This window comes from Pseudophryne corroboree, chromosome 2, assembly GCF_028390025.1.
Source record: "Pseudophryne corroboree isolate aPseCor3 chromosome 2, aPseCor3.hap2, whole genome shotgun sequence".
Lineage (NCBI taxonomy): Eukaryota > Metazoa > Chordata > Amphibia > Anura > Myobatrachidae > Pseudophryne > Pseudophryne corroboree.
In genome coordinates this window covers 394,529,720-394,549,552 of record NC_086445.1, presented here as the reverse complement: position 1 = coordinate 394,549,552, position 19,833 = coordinate 394,529,720, and the positions used below count along the sequence as shown (strand labels likewise).

The 19,833-nt window shown below is 45.0% G+C and overlaps 1 protein-coding gene across 4 annotated transcripts in view; it reads right to left on the bottom strand.

The window, feature by feature from the left end:
- The window catches only part of VWA3B (von Willebrand factor A domain containing 3B), a 340,688-nt gene that overhangs the window by 293,559 nt on the left and 27,296 nt on the right, over positions 1–19,833 (bottom strand). For all 4 annotated transcript variants that reach the window (XM_063953326.1, XM_063953327.1, XM_063953324.1 and 1 more), the window contains exons 5-6: positions 19,186–19,342; positions 15,960–16,129 (exon numbers count right to left, since the gene is read on the bottom strand). In XM_063953326.1, coding sequence (XP_063809396.1) covers positions 15,960–16,129; positions 19,186–19,342 — 327 coding nt within the window. The remainder of the gene's footprint in view (positions 1–15,959; positions 16,130–19,185; positions 19,343–19,833) is intronic.

Below are 19,833 nucleotides of genomic sequence, written 5' to 3'. Positions count from 1 at the left end.
GTATTGTTTGAATATTAAACGTCATTCATTCATTTCCATGTCTGTAGTGTGGTGAAGGGTTAACACTCTCTTGTTACGTAATTAGTCCATGCTGCATGACATCAGCTGGAAGTCTAACTCTGGGGCTTCCTGGACTGCACTGCACCTGGTGATTTCATTTGTTATATAGGTAAGACTTGTTCTGTTGTATGTATATGCCTGACGAAGGTTTGTGATTAAAACCGAAACGTTGCACATCAAAATCGGGAGACTGGACCCGTTTATTTGAATTAAGTCCTGGAGTGCCGCTTCATTGTGCTTATATTTTCAACCTGCAAAGTTTATTTAGAGGGCCCCGGGCAAGCTGACTGTGATGTTTATTTCATGAGTGCCGAATACAAATACTATATATATATATATATATATATATATATATATATATTATATATATATATATATTATATATACACACACATACAAACAAATATAAAATCACAGCACTCGCCACCCCAGAAGCGGTGTGCAATGTCTGCACCCACCACTCATAGGGTGGGGTGCATTTAGCCCATGGCCACCTACTTAAATATATACAAACAGAAAATTCAGCACTCACCATAGCAAGCTCACTCTTATGCTCACAGCATCAATAAATAAAATGATGGGGGTTTAGTTAGTGAGTTGGCCAATGCACGGAAGCCTGCAAACCGCTCGCCAAGGTGCCCCACCTTCTTGCAGGTCCTACACTATCACAGAGTCTTAAAAATTAAAACCTGGCAACTGTATCACACATACAGGTATATGCAATTGCGAAATTCCCGAAATTGGCGAAAAACTGGACTTTTTCGCCCAAAAAAATAAAATAAAAAATCGACAATGCAATTCAGTACTTTCCGTCAAAAAAAACGGACTTTCAAAATTCGACTTTTTGAAATTTGACATTTGTCAAATTCGACTTTTCTGCAATGGTACAAATGCGGCAATTCGACAAAAGTATATTCAATTGAAGTTAGGAAATTCGACAACAGTGCTTTTAGACAGTAAATTCGTCATTTTCAATCCGCCACACTTTGGTGGGTGAATCTAATAAAAAAAAATTTAAACATGTTTTTTTTGGTGTTTTTTTTATTGGTAATAGCATATCTATTTATATTAGAAGGGATTAGGTACTTGGTTTGTCTTTTTGGGAGGCACAAGTATTATTTATATATTTTTTAAAAATATTATTATTATTATTTTTTAAATGGAATGGTAAAATCCCGAAAAAAAATGACGTGGGGTCCCCCCTCCAAAGCATAACCAGCCTCGGGCTCTTCGAGCCGGTCCTGGTTCTAAAAATCCGGGGGGAAAATGGACAGGGGATCCCCCGTATTTTTAAAACCAGCACCAGGCTCTGCGCCTGGTGCAAAAATACGGGGGACAAAAAAAGTAGGGGTCCCCCGTATTTTTTACACCAGTATAATTATCTTTTATTTTCAGGTACCCATGGATTCTACTTGGAGAAGAGGACCGACTGCTTCGTGTCAACATAGGTAAGTATGTGTGTGTCGGCAGGTATGCAATAAAGTTTTACTCTCAAGGTGTGTGTCTCCTGTTTTTATTTGGGTATTTTTTTTCCAGTAGTACTACTACAGGTACCAGCGGGCCCGTTTTTCTCCCGCATGCTGGTACTTGTGGTTCTCCAAGTACCAGCTTGCGGGGGAGGCTTGCTGGGAGGAAAAACCAATATTCTTGTCATTTTCTCAAGGCTATCAGCCCCCCCATCCGCAGCCCTTGGATGGGGGGACAGCCTCGGGCTTCACCCCTGGCCCTTGGGTGGCTGGGGGGGGGACCCTTTGATTGAAGGGGTCCCCACTCCCCCAGGGTACCCCGGCCAGGGGTGACTAGTTGGATATTTAATGCCACGGCCGCAGGGCGCTGTATAAAAGTGACCCCCGGCTGTGGCATTATCTGTCCAGCTAGTGGAGCCCGATGCTGGTGTAAAAAATACGGGGGACCCCTACTCTTTTTGTCCCCCGTATTTTTTGCACCAGCACCAGGCGCAGAGCCCGGTGCTGGTTTTAAAAATACGGGGGAACCCCTGTCCATTTTTCCCCCGGATTTTTAGAACCAGGACCAGCTCGAAGAGCCAGAGGCTGGTTATGCTTTGGAGGGGGGACCCCACGCCATTTTTTTCCGTGTTTTTCCCCGTTTTTAAAAAATCGGAACAAAATCCGTCAAATCGGCCGTTTTTCGTCAGTGGGACTGTCGAATCCGTTTTTTATTGAATATGGTCAATTTCGGCACCCACTTGCCGAAATTAGACTGTCGAATTGTGTCGAATTGAAAAACGGCCGAAAAATTGCCGCGATTCGCCGCTAATTGCATATACCCCATAATATAACTGCAAATATGCCCACTAGGTTTAATGTATACCTGCCACATACCTTACGGCTTTTAAAGGTACACTAGTCACCTGACACTGGGGGTAATTCTGAATTGATCGCAGCAGCAAGTTTGTTAGCAATTGGGCAAAACCATGTGCACTGCAGGGGAGGCAGATATAACATGTGCAGAGAGAGTTAGATTTGGGTGGGGTATGTTCAAATGGAAATCTAAATTGCAGTGTAAAAATAAAGCAGCCAGTATTTACCCTGCACAGAAACAATATAACCCACCCAAATCTAACTCTCTCTGCAAATGTTACATCTGCCCCCCCTGCAGTGCACATGGTTTTGCCCAACTGCTAACAAATTTTCTGCTGCGATCAACTCAGAATTAGGCCCACTGGCTGATAAATTACTAAAGCGCAGCTGACACAGGTTTAGAACAATTGAGTTTACATAGGGGTGCATGAAAAAGCTTGTGGCCACAGTTAATAAGAGTTAACCAAAGCTTAACCCTGCAATATACAAATATAAAACCACAGCACTCACCACCCCAGAAGCAGGGTGCAATGTCTGCACTCACCACTCATAGGGTGGGGTGCATGTAGCCCATGGCCACCTACTTAAATATATACAACCAGAAAATTCAGCACTCACCATAAGCGAGATTGATGAACCATATAACCATAGCAATCTCCAAAGTACTTTTGATATCACAAATGACTCGTTTACATTTAGGGGGATACGGTCGTTAGGTCGACACAGCTTAAGTCAACAGTCATTAGGTCGACCACTGATGGTCCACATGCATTAGGTCGACATGGTCATATGGTCATTAGGTCGACATGTACTAGGTCGACAGGTCAAAAGGTCGACGTGAGTTTTTCAAAAAAAATTCTCCATTTTTGTGATTTTTTTCATACTTAACGACCCACGTGGACTACGATTGGAACGGTAAACTTCGCTCGCCATGCGAGGGGACACGGTGCACTAATTGGGGTTCCCCGTCACTTTACGAAGAAAATGACGCCAAAGAAAGTATTTAAAAAAATGTCGCCCTTTTGACCTGTCAACCTAGTACATGTCGACCTAATGACCATGTCGACCTATTGTCCCTGTTGACCTAATACATGTTGACCGTCCATGATCGACCTAATGACTGTCGACCTAAGTTGAGTCGACCCAACGACCCATACCCCATTTAGGTGCACATTGATTATTACTTTTGCAATGTCTGACAATGGTCACACTGAGCTCAATAGGATCATTGTAGGACATCTGTAAATGTATTCAAAAAATACCTTTACAATTTGTTATAACACATGATTAGCACTTCAGCATATTAATAAATAACTACAAATGACGCAGAAATGTTCAACCATAATTACAATTATAGAGGAGATAATGCAGCCTTCCAAATAATTTAAGCTCATTTAACAATATTTTTATTGTTACAATATAGAGATTAAAGAAGGAGAGTATAGGCCCTTTAAAAGACAAGTTGGGAGTCTTAAGCAAAAATGATAATGACATAGCGGACACACTAAATTAGTTTTTTTCAACAGTATTCACTAGAGAGGACCCAATTCAGGGACTGACACACAATCTCAATAATGAGAATATCCCACTGATAGGTACTTATTTAAGCGAGGAAGTAGTCTGTGACCGATTAAAACATTTAAAGATTAATAAATCACCAGGGCCCGATGGTATTCACCCAAGGGTTCTAATGGAGCTTCACTCTGAACTGGCAAAACCGCTATCTTTGATCTTTAAGGATTCAGTTATATCAGGTATTGTTCCTAAAGACTGGCGTATAGCGGAAGTAGTGCCTATATTCAAAAAGGGAAGTAAAGCTGAACCAGATAATTATAGACCAGTTAGTCTTACATCTATAGTGGGGAAAGTATTGGAAGGTATTCTAAGAGATAGTATTCAGAAGTTCCTTGAAGTCAATAAGGTCATTAAAAGGAATCAACATGGGTTTATGAAGGACAGATCCTGTCAAACCAACTTACTTGGCTTTTATGAAACAGTAAGCGCTAACCTAGATCAGGGTAAAGACGTGGATGTAATCTTTTTAGACTTTGCCAAAGCGTTCGATACTGTACCACACATGAGACTTATCTACAAGCTACAAGAATCAGGGCTAGGAAGCACAATATGCACTTGGGTCAAAAACTGGTTAGATAATAGGGAGCAGCGCGTTGTGGTTAATGGATCTTTTTCAACTTGGACTGAAGTGCTAAGTGGTGTGCCGCAAGGCTCAGTATTAGGACCGCTATTGTTCAATATTTTCATTAACGACCTAACAGAAGGTCTAGAGAGCATGGTGTCAATTTTTGCAGATGATACCAAATTGTGTAAGGCTATAAATACAGAGGAGGATGCCGAGTCTCTTCAGAACGACTTAGTAAAATTAGAAGCATGGGCAGCCAAATGGAGAATGCGCTTCAACACAGACAAGTGTAAGGTAATGCACTGTGGTAACAAGAACAAAAATTACACCTACCTACTAAATGGGGTAAAATTAGGGGATTCTGTACTGGAAAAGGACTTAGGTGTCCTCATAGATAGCAAGCTAAGCAGTAGTACCCAAAGTAGGACTGCAGCAAAGAAGGCTAATAATAAGATTTTACTTACCGATAAATCTATTTCTCGTAGTCCGTAGTGGATGCTGGGACTCCGTCAGGACCATGGGGATTAGCGGCTCCGCAGGAGACAGGGCACAAAAATAAAAGCTTTAGGACTAGGTGGTGTGCACTGGCTCCTCCCCCTATGACCCTCCTCCAAGCCTCAGTTAGGATACTGTGCCCGGACGAGCGTACACAATAAGGAAGGATTTTGAATCCCGGGTAAGACTCATACCAGCCACACCAATCACACCGTACAACCTGTGATCTGAACCCAGTTAACAGTATGACAAACGTAGGAGCCTCTGAACAGACGGCTCACAACAATAACAACCCGATTTTTTTGTAACAATAACTATGTACAAGTATTGCAGACAATCCGCACTTGGGATGGGCGCCCAGCATCCACTACGGACTACGAGAAATAGATTTATCGGTAAGTAAAATCTTATTTTCTCTGACGTCCTAGTGGATGCTGGGACTCCGTCAGGACCATGGGGATTATACCAAAGCTCCCAAACGGGCGGGAGAGTGCGGATGACTCTGCAGCACCGAATGAGAGAACTCCAGGTCCTCTTTAGCCAGGGTATCAAATTTGTAGAATTTTACAAACGTGTTCTCCCCCGACCACGTAGCTGCTCGGCAGAGTTGTAATGCCGAGACCCCTCGGGCAGCCGCCCAAGATGAGCCCACCTTCCTTGTGGAATGGGCCTTGATAGATTGAGGCTGTGGCAGGCCTGCCACAGAATGTGCAAGTTGAATTGTGCTACAAATCCAACGAGCAATCGTCTGCTTAGAAGCAGGAGCACCCAGCTTGTTGGGTGCATACAGTATAAACAGCGAGTCAGATTTTCTGACTCCAGCCGTCCTTGAAATATATATTTTCAATGCCCTGACAACGTCCAGCAACTTGGAATCCTCCAAATCGCTAGTAGCCGCAGGCACCACAATAGGCTGGTTCAGGTGAAACGCTGAAACCACCTTAGGCAGAAACTGAGGACGCGTCCGCAGTTCTGCCCTGTCCGAATGGAAAATCAGATATGGGCTTTTATACGATAAAGCCGCCAATTCTGACACTCTCCTGGCTGAAGCCAGGGCCAGTAGCATGGTTACTTTCCATGTAAGATATTTCAAATCCACCGATTTGAGTGGCTCAAACCAATGGGATTTGAGAAAATCCAAAACTACATTAAGATCCCACGGAGCCACTGGGGGCACAACCGGGGCTGTATATGTAGTACTCCTTTTACAAAAGTCTGGACTTCAGGAACTGAAGCCAATTCTTTCTGGAAGAAAATCGACAGGGCCGAAATTTGAACCTTAATGGACCCTAATTTGAGGCCCATAGACAATCCTGTTTGCAGGAAATGTAGGAATCGACCCAGTTGAAATTCCTCCGTCGGGGCCTTCCTGGCCTCACACCACGCAACATATTTTCTCCAAATGCGGTGATAATGTTGTGCAGTCACCTCCTTCCTGGCTTTTACCAGGGTAGGGATGACCTCTTCCGGAATGCCTTTTTCCCTTAGAATTCGGCGTTCAACCGCCATGCCGTCAAACGCAGCCGCGGTAAGTCTTGGAATAGACACGGTCCCTGCTGAAGCAGGTCCCGTCTTAGAGGTAGAGGCCACGGATCTTCCGTGAGCATCTCCTGAAGTTCCGGGTACCAAGTTCTTCTTGGCCAATCCGGAGCCACGAGTATCGTTCTTACTCCCCTTTGCCGTATAATTCTCTACTTTTGGTATGAGAGGCAGAGGAGGAAACACATACACTGACTGGAACACCCACGGTGTTACCAGAGCGTCCACAGCTATTGCCTGAGGGTCTCTTGACCTGGCGCAATACCTGTCCAGTTTTTTGTTGAGGCGGGACGCCATCATATCCACCTTTTGGTTTTTCCCAACGGTTCACAATCATGTGGAAGACTTCTGGATGAAGTCCCCACTCTCCCGGGTGTAGATCGTGTCTGCTGAGGAAGTCCGCTTCCCAGTTGTCCACTCCCGGAATGAACACTGCTGACATTGCTATCACATGATCTTCCGCCCAGCGAAGAATCCTTGCAGCTTCTGCCATTGCCCTCCTGCTTCTTGTGCCGCCCTGACTGTTTACGTGGGCGACTGCCGTGATGTTGTCCGACTGGATCAACACCGGCTGACCCTGAAGCAGGGGTTTTGCCAGGCTTAGAGCATTGTAAATCGCTCTTAGCTCCAGTATATTTATGTGAAGAGACATCTCCAGGCTTGACCACACTCCCTGGAAGTTTCTTCCCTGTGTGACCGCTCCCCAGCCTCTCAGACTGGCATCCGTGGTCACCAGGACCCAAGTCCTGTATGCCGAATCTGCGGCCCTCTAACAGATGAGCACTCTGCAACCACCACAGAAGAGACACCCTTGTCCGTGGAGACAAAGTTATCCGCTGATGCATCTGCAGATGCGATCCGGACCATTTGTCTAGCAGATCCCACTGAAAAGTTCGTGCGTGGAATCTGCCGAATGGAATCGCTTCGTAAGAAGCCACCATTTTTCCCAGGACTCTTGTGCATTGATGCACAGACACTTTTCCTGGTTTTAGGAGGTTCCTGACAAGTTCGGATAACTCCCTGGCTTTCTCCTCCGGAAGAAACACCTTTTTCTGAACCGTGTCCAGAATCATTCCCAGGAACAGCAGACGTGTCGTCGGGGTCAATTGAGATTTTGGAAAATTCAGAATCCACCCGTGCTGTTGCAGCACTACTTGGGTTAGTGCTACTACGTCCTCCAGCTGTTCTCTGGACCTTGCCCTTATCAGGAGATCGTCCAAGTAAGGGATAATTAATACGCCTTTTCTTCGTAGAAGAAACATCATTTCGGCCATTACCTTGGTAAAGACCCGAGGTGCCGTGTACAATCCAAACGGCAGCGTCTGAAACTGATAATGACAGTTTTGCACCACGAACCTGAGGTACCCTTGATGTGAAGGGCAAATTGGGACATGCAGGTAAGCATCCTTGATGTCCAGGGACACCATAAAGTCCCCTTCTTCCAGATTCGCTATCACTGCTCTGAGTGACTCCATCTTGAACTTGAATTTTTGTATGTACAGGTTCAAAGATTTCAGATTTAGAATAGGTCTTACCGAGCCGTCCGGCTTCGGTACCACAAATAGTGTGGAATAATACCCCTTTCCCTGTTGTAGGAGGGGTACCTTGACTATCACCTGCTGATAATACAGCTTGTGAATGGCTTCCAATACCGTCGCCCTGTCTGAGGGAGACGTTGGCAGAGCAGACTTTAGGAACCGGCGAGGGGGAGACTTCTCGAATTCCAACCTGTAACCCTGAGATACTACCTGCAGGATCCAGGGGTCCACCTGTGAGTGAGCCCACTGTGCGCTGAAATTCTTGAGTCGACACCCCACCGCCCCTGAGTCCGCTTGTAAAGCCCCAACGTCATGCTGAGGGCTTTGCAGAAGCCGGGGAGGGCTTCTGCTCCTGGGAGGGAGCTGCTTGGTGCACTCTCTTACCCTTTCCTTTGCCTCGGGGCAGATATGACTGTCCTTTTGCCCGCTTGTTCTTATAGGAACGAAAGGACTGCGGCTGAAAAGACGGTGTCTTTTTCTGTTGGGAGGGGACCTGAGGTAAAAAGGTGGATTTCCCGGCTGTTGCCGTGGCCACCAAATCCGATAGACCGACCCCAAATAATTCCTCCCCTTTATACGGCAATACTTCCATATGCCGTTTGGAATCCGCATCACCTGACCACTGTCGCGTCCATAAACTTCTTCTGGCAGATATGGACATCGCACTTACTCTCGATGCCAGAGTGCAAATATCCCTCTGAGCATCTCGCATATAAAGAAAAGCATCCTTTAATTGCTCTATAGTCAATAAAATACTGTCCCTATCCAGGGTATCAATATTTTCAGTCAGGGAATCCGACCAAACCACCCCAGCACTGCACATCCATGCTGAGGCGATGGCTGGTCGCAGTATAACACCAGTATGAGTGTATATACTTTTCAGGGTAGTTTCCAGCCTCCTATCAGCTGGATCCTTGAGGGCGGCCGTTTCAGGAGACGGTAACACCACTTGTTTTGATAAGCGTGTGAGTGCCTTATCCACCCTAGGGGGTGTTTCCCAGCGCGCCCTAACCTCTGGCGGGAAAGGATATAATGCCAATAACTTCTTTGAAATTAGCAGTTTTCTATCGGGGTTAACCCACGCTTCATCACACACTTCATTCAATTCCTCTGATTCAGGAAAAACTACAGGTAGTTTTTTCAGACCCCACATAATACCCCTTTTTGTGGTACTTGCAGTATCAGAGATATGCAAAGCCTCCTTCATTGCCGTGATCATATAACGTGTGGCCCTACTGGAAAATACGTTTGTTTCTTCACCGTCGACACTAGATTCGGTGTCCGTGTCTGGGTCTGTGTCGACCGACTGAGGTAAAGGGCGTTTTACAGCCCCTGACGGTGTCTGAGACGCCTGGACAGGTACTAACTGGTTTGCCGGCCGTCTCATGTCGTCAACTGATTTTTGTAACGTGCTGACATCATCACGTAATTCCATAAACAAAGCCATCCATTCCGGTGTCGACTCCCTAGGGGGTGACATCACCATTACCGCCAATTGCTCCGCCTCCACACCAACATCGTCCTCATACATGTCGACACACACGTACCGACACACAGCAGACACACAGGGAATGCTCTTATCGAAGACAGGACCCCACTAGCCCTTTGGGGAGACAGAGGGAGAGTTTGCCAGCACACACCCAAGCGCTATAAATATATAGGAACAACCCTACAGAAGTGTTGTTTCCTTTATAGCAGCTTAATATATCAATATCGCCAAAAAAGTGCCCCCCCTCTCTGTTTTTTTACCCTGTTTCTGTAGTGCAGTGCAGGGGAGAGTCCTGGGAGCCTTCCTCGCAGCGGAGCTGTGCAGGAAAATGGAGCTGTGTGCTGAGGAGATAGGCCCCGCCCCCTATTTCGGCGGGCTCTTCTCCCGGTGTTTGTGAGACCTGGCAGGGGTTAAATACATCCATATAGCCCCAGGGGCTATATGTGATGTATTTTTAGCCAGAACAAGGTATTATCATTGCTGCCCAGGGCGCCCCCCCCCCCAGCGCCCTGCACCCTCAGTGACCGCTGGTGTGAAGTGTGCTGACAACAATGGCGCACAGCTGCAGTGCTGTGCGCTACCTCATGAAGACTGAAAAGTCTTCTGCCGCCGGTTTCTGGACCTCTTCACTTTTCGGCATCTGCAAGGGGGTCGGCGGCGCGGCTCCGGGACCGGACTCCATGGCTGGGCCTGTGTTCGATCCCTCTGGAGCTAATGGTGTCCAGTAGCCTAAGAAGCCAATCCATCCTGCACGCAGGTGAGTTCACTTCTTCTCCCCTAAGTCCCTCGTTGCAGTGAGCCTGTTGCCAGCAGGACTCACTGAAAATAAAAAACCTAATAACTTTTTCTAAGCAGCTCTTTAGGAGAGCCACCTAGATTGCACCCTGCTCGGACGGGCACAAAAACCTAACTGAGGCTTGGAGGAGGGTCATAGGGGGAGGAGCCAGTGCACACTACCTAGTCCTAAAGCTTGTATTTTTGTGCCCTGTCTCCTGCGGAGCTGCTAATCCCCATGGTCCTGACGGAGTCCCAGCATCCACTAGGACGTCAGAGAAAAGATATTAGCATGCATAAAACGGGGTATTGATGCTAGGGACGAGAGTATTATACTCCCGTTATATAAATCACTAGTGAGGCCACACCTTGAATACCGTGTACAATTCTGGGCACCGTACTACAAAAAGGATATCCTTGAGCTAGAAAAGGTACAGAGGAGGGCGACCAAACTAATTAAGGGCATGGAGACGATGGAATACAAGGAAAGGCTTGAAAGACTAGGCATGTTTACATTGGAAAAGCGGAGACTAAGAGGGGATATGATCAACATCTACAAATATATAAGGGGACAATACACAGAGCTTGCGCGGGACCTGTTTTTGGTTAGATCAACACAGAGGACTCGTGGACACTCGCTCAGGTTAGAGGAGAGGAGATTCCGCACAATACGTCGTAAAGGCTTTTTCACGGTAAGGACAATACATGTTTGGAATTCCCTGCCCGAGGGAGTTGTAATGGCGGAATCTGTCAACACCTTTAAGAATGGGTTAGATAAATTCCTAATGGATAGGATATCCAGGGGTATGGTGCATAGTCATGCATTATAGTTACTATAAAAAGGGATAAAATGCAACGGCTGACAGCAGCATCAGTCAGAAATTTTAATCAAATCATCATGCATAGGAGACCACAAATAGGTTGAACTCGATGGACAATTGTCTTTTTTCAACCTCAGATACTATGTTACTATGTTACTATATAAAACACCAGGTCGTTAAAAAGTGTCAGGGCCTGATCCTGAGTTGCACGCGATAACAATGTTAACGGAGTTGAGTGATTTTTTTTTTTGCTAGTTCGTAAAAATCTCCTAAATATACTTGTACACACAGAGTCACAGTAGTGACTGAGACGCATGGGGTGTGAAATGTATTGGAAATGTACCGGCAGTTTCTGAATGATGACTGGGAGGTGGCTATTCAGGCGTACGGAAAGGTATGGTAGTGTTGTAGTGTTGCAGGTATGTTGCATAACTGGGTGCAGACTCATGCGCTTAATCACTTGCAGGGGAGGCCATAGAAAATCTGCATCTACAATAGGGCTGGGGCAAGTTTCAGTTGTGCAACTGATGGCTGCATCTACAGACGTCCCAAGCGAACTATGTCCACTGTACTTGTGGAAGTATCTGGCCATCTTGGGCAAACAGAAAGCTGTACAGGTTGAGTCTCCCTTATCCAAAATGCTTGGGACCAGAGGTATTTTGGATATGGGATTTTTCCGTATTTTGGAATAATTGCATACCATAATGAGATATCATGGTGATGGGGCCTAAATCTAAGCACAGAATGCATTTATGTTTCATATCCACCTTATACACACAGCCTGAAGGTCATTTAATACAATATTTTTAATAACTTTGGCCCTCATTCCGAGTTGTTCGCTCGCAAGACGATTTTAGCAGTATTGCACACGCTAAGCCGCCGCCTACTGGGAGTGAATCTTAGCATCTTAAAATTGCGAACGATGTATTCGCAATATTGCGATTACACATCTCGTAGCAGTTTCAGAGTAGCTTCAGACTTACTCGGCATCTGCGATCAGTTCAGTGCTTGTCGTTCCTGGTTTGACGTCACAAACACACCCAGCGTTCGCCCAGACACTCCTCCGTTTCTCCAGCCACTCCCGCGTTTTTTCCGGAAACGGTAGCGTTTTTTCCCCACACGCCCATAAAACGGCCTGTTTCCGCCCAGTAACACCCATTTCCTGTCAATCACACTACGATCGCCCGAGCGAAGAAAAAGCCGTGAGTAAAAATCCAAACTTCATAGCAAATTTACTTGGCGCAGTCGCAGTGCGGACATTGCGCATGCGCACTAAGCGGAAAAACGCTGCGATGCGAAGAAATTTTCCGAGCGAACGACTCGGAATGACCTCCTTTGTGTATTAAACAAAGTTTGTGTACATTGAGCCATCAAAAAACAAAGGTTTCACAATCTCACTCTCGCTCAAAAAAGTGTGTATTTCGGAATATTTGGATATGGGATACTCAACCTGTACTAGGTAAAAATATTATATTTCAATGTTAAATTTGTTCAGAAGTAGAGGGCAATTCTAACAATTTCCAATGTATCCTATATAGTAAAAGGCTAAGGGGTATATGCAATTGCGGTCGAATTCCCGAAAATGTCGAAAGACGGGACTTTTTCGCCAAAAAAAAAAAAAATTCGACAATGCAATACAGTACTTTTCGTCAAAAAAACTGACTTTTCAAATTCGACTTTTTGAAATTCGACATTTGACAAATTCGACATTTCTGCAATGGTACAAATGCGGCTTTTCGACAAAAGTATATTCAATTGAAGAATGTAAATTCGACAACAGTGCTTTTTGACAGTAAATTCGTCATTTTCAATCCGCCTCACTTTGCTGGCGCAATGTAATAATTTTTTTTAAAAACATGTGGTTTTTTGTGGTTTTTTTTATTGTTAATAGCATATCTATTTATATTAGAAGGGATTAGGTACTTGGTTTGTCTATTTAGGAGGCACAAGTATTATTTATATATTTTTTTTATTTTTTTTATGGAATGGGTTAAAAACCCGGAAAAAAATTGCGTGGGGTCCCCCCTCCTAAGCATAACCAGCCTCGGGCTCTTTGAGCCGGTCCTGGTTGCCAAAATACGGGGGAAAAATTACAGGGAATCCCCCGTATTTTAACAACCAGCACCGGGCTCTGCGCCTGGTCCAAAAAATACGGGGGACAAAAAGAGTAGGGGTCCCCCATATTTTTTGTACCAGTACCGGGCACCACTAGCTGGACAGATAATGCCACAGCCGGGGGACACTTTTATACCGCTCCCTGCGGCCATGGCATTAAATATCCAACTAGTCACCCCTGGCCGGGGTACCCTGGAGGAGTGGGGACCCCTTCAATCAAGGGGTCCCCCCCCCAGCCACCCAAGGGCCAGGGGTAAAGCCCGAGGCTGTCCCCCCCATCCAAGGGCTGCGGATGGGGGGCTGATAGCCTTGAGTAAAATGAAAGAATATTGTTTTTTGCAGAAGAACTACAAGTCCCAGCAAGCCTCCCCCGCAAGCTGGTACTTGGAGAACCACAAGTACCAGCATGCGGGGGGGAAACGGGCCCGCTGGTACATGTAGTTCTACTGCAAAAAAAATACCCAAATAAAAAACAGGACACGCACACCTTGAAAGTACAACTTTATTACATACATGTCGACACACACACATACTTACTTATGTTGACACGACGTTCGGTCCACTTGTCGAAGTAGAATCCACGGGGTGTACCTGAAAATAAAATTATACTCGCCTAAATCCAGTGTCCAGTGATATTTGTAATCCACGTACTTGGCAAAATAAAAAAACGCATTTACCCGATCCACATGGACTGAAAGGGGTCCCATGTTTACACATGGGACCCCTTTCCCCGAATGCTGACACTCCCTGTGACTCCTGTCACAGAGGGTCCCTTCAGGCAATCAGGGAGCGCCACGTCCTGGCACTCTCCCGATTCCCTAAGCGCTTCTGAGCTGGCAGACAGCGCATCGCACAGCACCTCCATTAGTTTCAATGGTGGGAACTTTGCGGTCAGCGGTGGGGTTACCCGCGGTCAGCCGCTGACCGCGGGTGACCTCACCGCTGACCGCAAAGTTCCCGCCATTGAAGATAATGGAGGGGGCTGTGCGATACGCGTCTGACAGCTCCGACGCACATACAGCCAATCAGGAGAGTCCCACGACGTGGCGCTCCCTGATTGGCTGAAGGGTCTCTGCATTCGGAGAAAGGGGTCCCATGTGTAAACATGGGACCCCTTTCAGTCCGTGTGGATCGGGTAAATGCGTTTTTTTGTTTTGCCAAGTACGTGGATTACAAATATCACAGGACACTGGATTTAGGCGAGTATTAAGTTTATTTTCAGGTACCCCGTATTCGTCGACATTGGAGACGTGGCAGTCGGCGTGTCAACATAGGTAAGTATGTATGTGTCGGCATGTGTGAAATAAAGTTGTATTTTCACGGTGTGCGTGTCCTGTTTTTATTTGGGTATTTTTTTTGCAGAAGAACTACAGGTACCAGCTGGCCCGTTTCCCCCCGCATGCTGGTACTTGTGGTTCTCCAAGTACCAGCTTGCGGGGGAGGCTTGCTGGGACTTGTAGTCCTTCTGCAAAAAACAATATTCTTTCATTTTTACACATGGCTATCAGCCCCCCATCCGCACCAGGACCAGGCGCAGAGCCCGGTGCTGGTTCTTAAAATACGGGGGATCCCCTGTCATTTTTTCCCCCGTATTTTGGCAACCAGGACCGGCTCAAAGAGCCCGAGGCTGGTTATGCTTAGGAGGGGGGACCCCACGCAATTTTTTTTTCGGGTTTTTTACCGTTTTTTGTACCATCTGAAAGTCGATTCAAAAACCGTCAATTGGTCCGTTTTTCGACAGCGGGACTGTCGAATCCGTTTTTTATTGAATATGTCGAATTCCGGCACCTGCCGGCCGGAATTCGACGGTCGAATTGTGTCAAATTTAAAAACGGGCGAAAAATTGCCGCAATTCGCCCGGAATTGCATATACCCCTAAAGCTGCTCCTCACCCCTGCGGGGTGGAATTCAACTGTTTTGCGCACCGGCGGCCACTAGATAGTGCCCGATGGAGCAATTGAAGTGTCGCTCTATTCGTGCGTGCACAGCCGCTAGATCTGACATTACTGTTATGTTGTTCCGTCATTTATTTTAAGTAACTTCAAAAGTACATAATATTCTAATTTTCTATTATTACTTTAATAACAAGAGATAAGCGGGGCTCCAATACTAAAGGATTTGGCAAAGCAGGGGGGCGTAGCCCATCAGATTCCTTGTGCAGAAGCTGCAGAAGAGGGTGTGGTTGTGCCATCTTGAGGCGTGATTACCACTCCCTGACAGAGAGGCCTGGGCACTTTGTACACATCCCCCAGAGATCCGGTTAGGATCCCAGCAGCCAGAATACAGACGCCGGAATCCCGTCACTATTCAGAATGCTGACACCGGTATCCCGTACAGGTTCACCATCCCGGCAACCAAATCCTGGCAGCCGGTATGCTGAATAAACTCACACCGTGCTGCACGAGAGGTAAGCCGCACTAGGTTTACGCTGTGGGGGGAGGGTTAGGTGTACGCTGCGGGGAGAGAAGGGTTAGGGGGCCGGGGGGGGGGGGGGGGGGGTAAGTATACTTACCTTCCTCTGTCAGGATTCACATCATCGGGATGCTACAGTCGGTATTCTGACCACCAGCATCCCATACGCCGGCAAATCTAACCAACCCCATTCCCCTACCCTGCGTCAGATAACATTGAACTATATATTTAAGGTTATGGCATGTATACATATACCTTGCTGATGTTTGAAGACTTAAATCTCTCAGCAATTTCACAGTTTCCATTTGAAGGGGGTCATAGCACACAACATGAAGTGGACATTGACTGTTTTCTGTACGCTGCACTACTTTCTGTATCTTCTCCACAGGAACATCTCCCACAGAAAAGTAGTAAATAGCTTCTACCTGTAATAGAAAAACAATCACATTAGAATATTCCCTTTCCCTTTGGAGCAGTAAGAGTTTAAGTCAGAAATATTATCAGTCGTATATATACAGATTTTTCACATTTATATACAATTATACAATTTAACTTTCTAGTTTATATAAAAATAAAATATGAACACATTGTTTTGATCATATATTTACTATAAACCAATGGTATTTAGTAAATTGCTATGTAGTCAGTTTAGACAACTACTTAAAATAGGGAATTCATATAGTTAAAAAGGAAAGGTCCACTTTGGTGATAACCCCTGTTCTCTACAGTGGCGTATCTATAATAGGTGCAGTGTGTGCGGTGCACACGGGCCCCTGCGTCCAGTGGGGGCCCACACTGCACCCATTTCTTCTATACTTACATTTCCGGCGTCCATCGGTGACTGTGTGTGGGCCCCCTCCTCTCCCGTGGCCGACACCGCCGCTGCTAGCGCACTGAGCGCTAGAGTCTCTGGCACAGTGCCAGAGTCTACAGCGCATGCGCAGGACTCCGAAAAAAATGGCGCAGAGGCCATTTTTTTTCAGAGTCCTGCGCATATGCTGTAGACTCTGGCACTGTGCCAGAGTCTCAGTGCTGAGAGCGCTAACAGCGGCGGTGACGGCTACAGGAGGGGAGGGAGCCCACACACAGGGTCTGCACACGGGTCCTCTCCTCTCTAGAAACGCCTCTGGTTCTCTATCTTCCATTTAAGATTGTTTAATAGATAAACTATTTTGCATATTTATGCCTTAAAAAAAAGATGTTCAAGAACATAATATATTTTTAAAAAATTATCTTTTCTGTTAAATTATAATGCATTTCAAAATAAATGTGTTATTTCAAGCTTTAAGAATATCTCTTTATTTAATAGTTATGTGTATACTTAATTGTTGTTATAACATTGGCAATTGTTCAAATGACTCCAGTAGGGATGGACATAAACATGGTTAACAACAGATGGTCGATGGTCTTGCCATAAAAAATTGAGATACAATGGTTCTCTGCCATCGATGGCACAGAGCCCCACAATGTTTTTGTTTTCCTTTCTCCCTGGTGCCGATACATGGAGCCTAGCTCTGCCCTTCCCAAAGTGACCCCTAACCCCAACCCAACACTTATTGGCCTGCTGCCTGGTGAGCAACAGAGCAGGGATGACAATTGCGGGCAAAACCATCAATGGTTCCTTGTCAACAATTTCATACAATTGAGGTTAACTGGTGACCACCGATGGTTAACCATCCACTGATGGCCATGCCTAGACTCAGAGTATATTTTCTAAAGGTCAATTTTCATGAGTTTCAAAATATGAAAAATCATTCTAAATCGATGTGCTTACTGGGTAAAAACACATGTTTCCTAACATTTAAAAATAAGTATCAAAAATCATCTGTTAGTAAATGTGTGTTTTAGTCCTGGAAACACAACATTAATTTAATTTGATCTGAAATACAGTAGATGAAAACTGACCTCTAGTAAATATGCGCCCAGGTTGCCATTTTGTAAAGCAATAAAACTATGGTCTTCCACTAATACTGTCATTTCCTTATCAAAATGCTGGTAGTACACTGCTGCCCTTGGTTCCATTCAATGCACCAAACTATCTATGATAGCAGAGGGTTCTCATGTGGTCTCAATCAAGCAGACACAATAAGGAAACGTGATACGGTGAGCATGACTTCACATAAAGAAGAGATTTAGTGACGTTATAGTGGTGTCCACCCCAAGAATAGCACATGCAGAGAGAGTCCAAAAAGCTATGGGGGTCATTCAGAGTTGTTTGCTCGGTAAATTTCATCGCATCGCAGCGATTTTCCGCTTAGTGCGCATGCGCAATGTCCGCAGTGCGACTGCGCCAAGTAAATTTGCTATGAAGTTAGGTATTTTACTCACGGCTTTTTCTTCGTTCAGGCGATCGTAATGTGATTGACAGGAAGTGGGTGTTTCTGGACGGAAACAGGCCGTTTTATGGGCGTGTGGGAAAAAACGCTACCGTTTCTGGGAAAAACGCGGGAGTGGCTGGAGAAGCGGAGGAGTGTCTGGGCGAAGGCTGGGTGTGTTTGTGACGTCAAACCAGGAACGACAAGCTCTGAACTGATCGCAGATGCCGAGTAAGTCTGGAGCTACTCAGAAACTGCACAGAGATGTCTTTTCGCAATATTGCGAATCTTTCGTTCGCAATTTTACTATGCTAAGATTCACTCCCAGTAGGCGTAGGCTTAGCGTGTGCAAAGCTGCTAAAAACGGCTTGCGAGCGAACAACTCGGAATGACCCCCTATGTGTAGAGGACTTGTGTTACACCTTCCCAGCCCCTGCATAGAAGTATTCAAGAAAACACGACATTTTAATTATATTCGAAAATCTCTCTCCAGCTACAAAAAAGACGTGCCAGAAATTCCTTTCATCACTGCCTCCGTTATTGTTCAGCCATGGAATAAAGACATCGGGGGGAATATAATAGGGTGTGAGAACCAGAAAGTGAGATATTTTGTGATATTTACACTGGTTTTTTTTAAAGTGGCAATCATTTACATAGCAAAACCAGGTTGATTTTGGCATGTAAATGATTGCCACTTTAAAAAGCCAGGAGAACTATCAGAAAATATCTCACTGTCTGATTCTCACACCCTATTACATTCCCCGTTCATCTTTATTTAAGTATCCATACAAACTGTTCTGCACCACACATCCAGGATCCATAATTAAATAAACTATATTGTTTTTTAGGAGTCTAGTCAGCAGATGACTGTGACATTTTATTTTACAGTAAAACAGAACTGTTCACTATGGTTTCAGGATATATGCTCACATTCTTTCTTATCACATAACAGCTTGGTACAATTGCACCTGAGATTAGATTACAATTTAATATGCAGATGTTTACAAGAACAGCATTGTATCTGTGATAACACGATGACTTAACTATACTAAAGACACTTTACTTGTCAGATCTATTGTTACTCCGTTAGTGATACTGCTCAAGTATTTAGTGACTGAAGAAAATAATACAGGTTTATGAGAAGTTGTGCTATTTTTATTTCCAACCTGGTGATTCAGAGCTTCTGACACAGCTTCAGCTGCACTTTCCACATTGGCCACTGGGGAGTGCTGAAGGCTCCAAATCCACTCCGCAGCTTCTTCTATGGAATGCTCAGTTACATGGAAAACTTTTTGCTGCCACTTTATTGGCTCCTGTGAAACCCTATAATAACAGACCATAACCAATTACAAGGCATGTTCCGCCAACCCTTCGTCTCACTTTTCTGGAAGATTGCAAGGCATGTGATTCATTTTTATGGCTAATGAAAACAACACTCAAACAAAATGCTCCTAATATTAAAAGGAGATATATATATATATATATATATAGCTAAGTACATAATGTACAATTTGTTCTGCTGCCAAAGTACACAGGGACAGGGACTAGCTGATCCATGCATATGTCAGTCTGGCCAGCAATGTTGTATGAGTTACAATGTTGTATTGTATAATTACAGTAATAAGGCTAAAGCAAATTTACCATTTAGAAAAGTGATTTCAGACATTACTTTTACAGGATAAATACATTTTATAATGTTTTGATTAGCACCTTGTAGTTGCTGTATATAGCCTACATAATATGTCAGGATATGCTCAGGTTTACTGTTGCTAAAACAATCAGTGCATCCAACATCATAGAAGTGGTGATCTCTG